An 8,421-nucleotide genomic window follows, 5' to 3' on the forward strand; every position below is an offset into this window, starting at 1 on the left:
TAATTTAAAACATTTCGAAAAACCTAATTCCACTTAGACATGATGGGGTATTGTGTGTAGGCCAGTGACAAAACAATCTTAGTTTAATCCATTTTAAATTCAGGCTGTAACACAACAAAATGTGGAAAAAGTAAAGGGGTGTGAATACTTTCTGAAGGCACTGTATGTAAATTGATTAAATGTAATTTACTCAATGCCAAATAAACTAACCATTAGGCTACCCCCCTTTTTGTGTGTATTTGTTTGTGCCTTTGCATGAATGAAGTTGTCCGCTCATAACTGTGCTCTACTCAATTTGGGATTTTTCTGTGTCATCCCAGTTATCCTCATTAATACTAATTAGATGTTGAAAACTTGAGATAACGCACCGTTTTTATAATGTTTATAATGTCCTCAAACGGTCTATTGCAGAACGCTGAAATCAGAGTGCCTAGGCCTACTAACGGGCAGCACGTTGTAATATTTTCAGGCGTCAGGCGTCAGCCGCCTACGTGGCTGGCATTTTGTTCTTTTTCCCAAATTCCAAGGAGCGTTCAAGTGATCAATTCATTTACGGGATATGTAGACTTGCTTATATGCATTGGCAAGTAGCGTACTTTTATTTAAGGTTTATTTGATTCTCTGGAATACCTAAATATTCTAAATTATATTCATATTTGAACTAATGCATTTAACTTGAATTTGGATGGAGTTTCTTGTGCTAATATGCTGCGAAACTTCTAGAGCTGTGGGCCATTGTCGCTTGCAGTCGCAGCCGCTACTTTGAATCAATTCCTTTGCAAGTAGGCCTAGCAAGGCAAAAGGAAGCTGCAAGTCGAAACGTTGTTGCAGGCTACAAAAATGTCAAGTAATGAAATGAAGCAAAGGAAGAAGACCACGGCTCAGAAACAAAATGACGAACCGGTTGAAACATCAAAGTACACTTCCGAAGATGAAGCAAAGACAGCAAAAGCTATGGAAGGAAATAGATTGGCTGAAAGTAAAAGCTCCTCGCCGTCCTCCCTGGATCTGAAAACGATAACTTGTCTGCTTTCACTGATAGTTTGCATATTGCTTACTTGGTAAGTAAAAGTAAGCCTATTCATTTGCATAGGGATGTAGCTCAGTTGGTAGAGCATGGCGTTTGCAACGCCAGGGTTGTGGGTTCGATTCCCATGCCCCCCATGGGAGTCGAACCCACAACCCTGGCCAGTATGAATAAAATAATAATAATGTATGCACTCACTAACTGTAAGTCGCTCTGGATAAGAGCGTCTGCTAAATGACTAAAATGTAAAATGTATAGGCCAAACATTTGAAAATCTTCAGCGCTTATAAAGGTCCGTGTGCTTATGGATAATTCCTATTTCCTTTCATCTCGGTAAGACCAAACATGAGGAAATTAATCATTTTATGTTTGAGTTGTCCTATTCATTACGTTATTTTCCCCCTTACATTACAGGGTGGTATTGCAGCAGAATGCAAGGTTCTCCGACGTGGAAGAAAAGTACCAACTACTGTCTGGGAAGACTGCAAGTCTCCTTGAAATGGAGGAGGAAGTCATCAAGGTGTCCAAGAAGGTACGTTTACTTTCTATTGGAACTGTCTATCCATCTCTCTCCCGTGAAGAACAGGACACAAAAACATTATGCAGAGACCATCTATGCTTTGTTATGTGTGTTTAAGTTATTGTGTGTATTGGTACTGTCATTGTCTTGCTTGTCACATAATGTAGGCCCCTCCCCCTTATTATTTAGCCCCTGCAGACATGTCTGCATTATTTATGTTCTTTATTGCTGCAGTTATTCTTGCATCTTGGATTGTATAGCCTATCCAGTTGAATTTAATTCTGTGATCAAATCAAATTTCTTCCTTAGAATTGTTATACACATCTTTTGACTGAACGTGTGCCTGTAATTGCATGCATTTGTACTTGTATGCGTATGTGTGAGTGTGAGAGAGAATACTGAGGATCCCAGAGCCCCCCCCAGAAACAGCCCTCCCTGTTTTGTGTTGCGGCTGCAGCTCGCCGCCTCAGAGGACGACCTGCAGGGGGCTCTCTCCACCGTCTCCCTGGCGACGCGCCTCGAACGTGACCTCTCCTCGCTCCATACTGTCGTCATGGCGATGCAGGACGACGAGAACTCCGCCTCTCGCGATCTCCAGACAGTCAATGCCCGCTTCCTGAACGTGACGGAGACGTGGCAGACGGGCCTGGCCTCGGTGACCTCCGACCTGGCCTCTCTGAAGGCGGAGTCACGTGAGGCGCATGCCGGCGCAACGGACCGGGTGAACAAGGCCGAGCAGAGGGCCCGGGCGCTGGACGAGAGGCTGGAGGAGCTGGAGGACAGCACCCGGCGGAACACACGTGCCCTGGGCCGCACCGAGGACGAGGATGCCAAGCGGGCCCAGGACCAGCTGGACTGGAACACCAAGGAGCTCCACAAACTGGAGGACCAAGTCCGGAGCCTGCTCCGAGTAGATACAGAGTTAGTCGCCCAGCTAGAGGAGCACATCCCCCAGGCCCAGCAGTGCGAGGTTCACCTCCCGGCTGTCGAGGAGGCGGTGCGATCCATTCTGAGGCTGGGGGGGGACCTGGGGGTGGCGGAGCGAAGGCTGGAGGAGCTCACCCTGCAGGTGTTTGGGACGGAGGACAGCATGCTTAAAGCCCTGACGGAGATCCTGGACATCAAGCAGGCTCTGGACGCCCTCCAGGCCCACAACAGCATCCTCAAGATGAGGAACGAGCTGGCCGTTGTCAAGGAGACGCTGGGACAGCTCAGCAGGGGGGAGGAGCAACAGGACAACCAGGAGAATTCTGGGATGCCGGATGGGGAAGGGGAGAGGGAGGGTTGAAATGTCAAGGACCCAGAGCAGAATGAGCCACCCCAGCCGGTGCATAATGATGACCTCAGTGTGTGATGTCATCATGTTTAAACCACGGGAAGGAGTGGTCCTGTCATTCCATTTGTTTAAAAAACTGCTGTTAAATCCTCACATTGCTACGTTGTGTGATTTGTGCATTTTAACTTGCTATTGCTAAAGTTTAGCAATGCGTTTCATCAATAGGTTTGAAGTTCTTGTCTCACAAACATACTACTATCTCATATGGGCACCGATCAATGTTATCTGCACTGGCTGCTGAAAATCAGCAACTGAATGTAGCATCTGCACCCAAACACTGCTCCTGTAATCTGTAAAGGATATTCCTTGCTTTATTATTGTTGCCTTGTCAGTGTCTGAAAGGAGAACAATTGTGACAGGTACTAAAATATCATCTGGTACTCAAATGTTGAGTTTGTATAATTTTTTTATACACATTTTATATTCAAATGAGTGTGACAGTTATGGCAGTATTGCTTTTCTAATAAAAGTGCCTTATCAGCGTTTCTCTGTATCTTTTTAAATGTTAAATGTTTTTGTTCAATGAAGTGTAAAAAAAAAAAAAAATGCTTCTCTCCTATCTTGCATCTCTAGTAAATGAAAAGCAGTCTCTAAGCTATTTGTGTTGTTGCCCTTTTTTTTTTTTTTGCACAAAACATCAGCTTTCTGTGTGGGGTAACTTATGGACAGTCACCCTGCATGTTTTTCAATGAATCCTATCTACCAGTCTATGACTGCATGATCTAGCTGCTCACAGTCTTTTCCTATGTAGAGCTCTTTTCTAAAATGGCTGCCCTGTTCTGTCTTTCCACCTGTGTCCTGGCGCAGTGCGAGGTCATCCAGATCCTGTTGGAGCATCTAGGGAGGCAGCCTGGTGGTCTCCTGCCCCACTTGGAGGCCCTGGAGCGGGATGTAAGCCAGCTGAAGGACTGGGCGTCCGGCCTAACGGAGAAACGCAGCCTGCTCCAGGACAGCGTGGCGGCGCTGACCAAGGCTGTGGGACAAATCGAGGGACGCACCTCTGCCATCACTAAGGATGTCAACACTAAGGTTTGACAGCGGCCTATGCTTTACTGTGCTTTCTTTTTTTTATGATGATTTAAGCCATCTAGATGCTCTAACTACTTTGGTAACCAGGATGTAATAACTCAGGCAATTACACAGGAACTGCAGATAAGATTCCTGAAACAATCACTGTATTGTAATAAACTGCCAATAGTATGTGTTAAAGTAGTTACATAGTACAGTACTATGTAGTTACATGTAATAATACCAATAAATTCATATTCCAAGTACGTAAAGGTTGAAGTCTCTCAAAACCAGAGGCAAGAGTCAGGATAAGCTGAAGTAACTGGGGAAACCTGACATTAAACCGAATGTAACAACTGATTGAACAGAACCGTGGCAATTGAATAGAAAGGCAGTTCATGTAAAGCTTTGCCCATGAACACCTTCTCCTTCTCCACTTCCTCCATCTCCTAGGTAGCGTCGGTGCGGACGGACGTACGTCGGATGGATGGGCTCCAGTCGGAGGTGGAGTCTCTCCTGGAGAAGGTACGGGTGCTGGAGGAGAGGGCCACCCAGGCAGAACGCAGCATGGTCAAACGCATCGGCGACCTGCTTGCCGGCAGCATTGACCGCATCCAGGGCCTCAAGGCCGCCACGGAGCGCAACGCCCAAGCCCTGGAGCAGCTCAAACGCCGCCTCCCTGAGCTGTTCGCCAACGACCGGCAGATCTCGGAGCGCCTGAGGGAGCTGGAGAGCAACCGCGCCCGATTGGTCCGCACGGTGACCTTTGCCGGCGACCTCAAGCCCAAGGTGGCAGCCATCAAGCGGGACTTCGGGGCGCTAGCTCCGCAGGTGGATGAGCTGACCCTGAGGATTGGCCGTCTGGCCGAGGATCTGACCAAAAGGGAGGAGGACATCGCAGCGCTACGGCAGACGTTCGCTAACCTCAGCGCTGTGGAGGAGGACCTAGGAGTTGTGACACAGCAGTTGAGTCAGATAGTTGAGCCTGAGATGCCCGTAGTGGGAGGAGAGATGCTTCTACAGAAGGTCAACGTGAGTGAAGCCCTCCCTCAGACACTGGAAGGAGAGCTGTGAAGGAGTGCTTTTTTATAAGCTATAGATCTACAGAGTAAATGGCAAACTTTCAGCTTGTCACCAATCATTCCCTTACAATAACTTGCACATTTTTGTAAATTTCAAACAGAGTTTGCTGATCTCTCTGTACACATGGTCGACCCCACCTAGCCCTTACAACAGGTACTTCTGGATTCCCCCTCAGAGATCTTGATTAATTTTACATTTACATTTACGTAATTTAGCAGACGCTCTTATCCAGAGCGACTTACAAATAGGATTAATGTAAGCAATATGGTGGAAACCCCAGAATATCAGGTTACTTCCCCTATACATTCCAGTATACTTTCCATTTACTGTATACCTATACAGATCTTCAGGGGGTTGAGCGGTAAGTGCTAGGGGTTAGGTTGAGACTAACTGGGCCTTTTGTCTAGAATGCAGACTAATTTATGTTGCTTTACAAATTGTTTATTTGAATGAACCTGTCCTATGAGTAGGTTGATGTTCATTGGGATTATTCTTGTCCAGGAGGCAGAGCAATTTCCACTAGCTGGGCCAGTGGCAAAGTCAAAATTGGCTATATATCGTCAAAATTCATGAAAACAAAAATGTGCTTTTTGGTCTTAATTTAAGGTTAGGGTTAGGGATAAGGTTAGCAGTGTGGTTTAGGTTAGGGTTAGGTTTAAAATCTGATTTTATGACTTTATGGCTGCGCCAGCTAGTGACTACCCTGCAGAGCTGCCTCCAGTACATGAGTCATCCCAATAAATGCCAACCTGTGGCATCCTAGGAGGCTGGAATGTTGGTGTTTTATTTTCTCAGAAAAATGGCATCAATCATGGTGAATGAGAGGTCTTGCTGGTCCACAGTTTTGGAATGTGAGCAGTCTCTTGAACAGTTTCCCCCTTATCAGTCTGGCCAGTGGTGGGGTTGTAACAACACTGCTTGACCCCTGTGTGACCTGCACACGGGTATGCATTCTCAGGGTAAGGGGCCTGTTCAGGAAGAATGTTATGCTACAATATGATTCTGTTCTGTACAATAGGGAATGATGATGTCAGCTCTATACATTTACTTTTCTGTTCTAAATAGTTCACCCTACTGAATACATGTCCTGGGTTGACCTGGGGTTCCACATGGCTAACTAGTCCTGCTAGTTTTTGCATCTTCTCTGCCATCAATCAATTCGAAATGAGTCTGTGGTTAAAAGGTATAGGGACCTAAAATAGAATAAAGAACACTGCAGCCCTCAAGGCAATGGAGCTTTGCCTGTGCACACCCTGGTGTAAATGATCTGTCACCAGGAGTTTATTCAATGGGGCTGACTGTGCAGAGCAATGCAGACAGAAATGTGTGGCGTAGAGCTGTGATTCACGTCAGAGAGTTGTTTCTGTTCTGTGTATAACATTTTCATCTGCAACATTGCTGACGTTGCACTCCTCTGAAAAAACCCTTGGGCTTATTCGGTGGGTTACCGTATGTTCAGATAGAAATATGTTGTGTAGAACAGACATTACTATTATGTAGGATAGCGAAGCATGCAAATCTATTGATTGCATTTCTAGGGCCACTCCACTGAGTAAGCCTCCAGGTGTTTTACAGGAAATGTACATCTGAAGGAGGAAGTTTGTATCGGAGCTGAACAATGAGCTGACGACCTCACAGCCAATCAGCAAAGGCCAATCTCCAACCCAAGAGCCAATCACAACTTGTTTAACATGCACATTGGCATGTCATCGCTAAAGATAGAGTTGAACCTACACATACCTGGAATTGCTCAATGACAACCAGGCATTAGGACGCAGATTGCAGCTGGTCTTTGGGTAAAGAGTGTTAACACCGTTTTAACTAAAGCTAATTACATGTACAGATCACACCACGTATGTACAGTAGCAATTCCTTCAAACTACCACAACCCCATTGTAGTGGTGTTAGGACACTGCAGAGATCATGCGTTTTCTGTTTGTTTTAAAGGCTTGGATATATTGTTCTCCTTGTGAGGGATGTTTGTGTGTACTCTGTATTCCCTGTACATGTTTATGCGTTTTCTTGAACATGTTGAGGCAATGGCATCTGTTGAATGGATGGTTGTGTGTGTGAGGACTCAAACCAGGATATGAGTGGCTTATCAGGAAATGATTGAATTAGCAAGCAATCTCCTTCCCTCTTCAGATGAAAAGTAATTACTTTCAATAAATGATCTCACTTGACTGTCCCAGCAGTGTTTCCTAATGAAATATTACAATAAGCTTTTGATGAAGCATCACACACTGTATTAAGTCCACTTATATACTCTGAGTCTGGAGTACCAGGTTGTATGTCAAATTATCATCCTATTCTCTTCATACAGTGAGCTCCAAAAGTTTCGGGACAGTGACATTTTTGTTGTTGTTTTGGCTCTGTACTCCAGCACTTTGGATTTGAAATGATACAATGACTGAGGCTAACTTGCAGACTGTCGGCTTTAATATGAGGGTATATTCATCCATATCGGGTGAACCGTTTAGAAATTACAGCACTTTTTGTACATAGTCCCCCCCCCCCATTTTAAGGGACCAAAAGTATTGGGACTAATTCACTTATGTGTATTAAAGTAGTCAAAAGTTAAGTCCCATATTCCTAGCATCAATGATTTCATCAAGCTTGTGACTCTACACATTTGTTGGATGCATTTGCTGTTTGATTTGTTTGTGTTTCAGATTATTTTGTGCCCAATTGAAGTTAATGGTAAATAATGTATTGTGTCATTTTGGAGTCACTTTTATTGTAAATAAGAGTAGAATATGTTTCTAAACGCTTCTACATTAATGTGGATGCCACCAGGATTACGGATAGTTCTGAATGAATCGTGAATAATGATGATTGAGAAAGTTACAGTGGCATAAATATCATACTCCCCAAAAATGCTAACCTCTCACCATTACAATAATGGGACTATGTACAAAAAGTGCTGTAGTTTCTAAACGGTTCACCCAATATGGATGAAAATACACTCAAATTAAAGCTGACCTCATACTCATTGGATCATTTCAAATCCAAAGTGCTGGAGTACATAGCCAAGACAACAAAAAAATGGTCACTGTCCCAATACATTTGGAGCTCACTGTAGAACACTACTTTTGACTAGTGCCCTATGGGCCCTGGTCAAAAGTACTGCATTATATAGGGGATAGGGTGCCATTTGGATCACAGCCCTTGAGTGAGCCTTTAAATGAACTGGGAGTGGTTTAACCTTGTAGACTGTATCCTATGAAGGATTTTCTATGATCTTTATCCAATGACCTTCTACTAGAAACAGATCGACCCACTCTCACCTTTTACCTCAATACTCACCTCCAGTGAGATTGATGAAGTGTGGTGTTGTGCAAAATGGCTACCTTGCATCTGTCACGGAGATGGTTGGAGTGAGTTAGCCCCATACAATGTACGATGAAGGTTATAATAAATCAATTCAATAACTTGTCTACACAGAAA

At 44.5% G+C, this 8,421-nt stretch overlaps 1 protein-coding gene across 2 annotated transcripts; it reads left to right on the forward strand.

Annotated features, from left to right (window-relative positions):
- Window positions 1-489: 489 nt before the first annotated feature.
- Window positions 490-5,584, forward strand: LOC121543437 (inhibitor of nuclear factor kappa-B kinase-interacting protein-like). 2 transcript variants are annotated; one of them, XM_041853308.2, is made up of 4 exons: window positions 490-1,061; window positions 1,442-1,559; window positions 3,691-3,912; window positions 4,345-5,584. In XM_041853308.2, the coding sequence occupies exons 1-4, from the start codon at window positions 841-843 to the stop codon at window positions 4,963-4,965; spliced, it is 1,182 nt and encodes a 393-aa protein (XP_041709242.1). In that variant the 5' UTR covers window positions 490-840; the 3' UTR covers window positions 4,966-5,584. The 2 variants fall into 2 exon arrangements, with proteins under 2 accessions (XP_041709242.1, XP_045064858.1); XM_045208923.1 differs by lacking the exons at window positions 3,691-3,912; window positions 4,345-5,584 and adding an exon at window positions 2,005-3,368.
- The last annotated feature ends 2,837 nt before the right edge of the window (window positions 5,585-8,421 follow it).

This window comes from Coregonus clupeaformis, chromosome 28, assembly GCF_020615455.1.
Source record: "Coregonus clupeaformis isolate EN_2021a chromosome 28, ASM2061545v1, whole genome shotgun sequence".
Classification (NCBI taxonomy): Eukaryota; Metazoa; Chordata; class Actinopteri; order Salmoniformes; family Salmonidae; genus Coregonus; species Coregonus clupeaformis.

Excerpts from the sequence above, each read along its gene's own strand:
- LOC121543437 (XM_041853308.2), top strand. The coding sequence starts at position 841 with ATGTCAAGTAATGAAATGAAGCAAAGGAAGAAGACCACGGCTCAGAAA. Across the intron at positions 1,062-1,441 it reads GTTTGCATATTGCTTACTTG|GGTGGTATTGCAGCAGAATG; the intron begins GTAAGTAAAAGT and ends CTTACATTACAG. Across the intron at positions 3,913-4,344 it reads CTAAGGATGTCAACACTAAG|GTAGCGTCGGTGCGGACGGA; the intron begins GTTTGACAGCGG and ends TCCATCTCCTAG.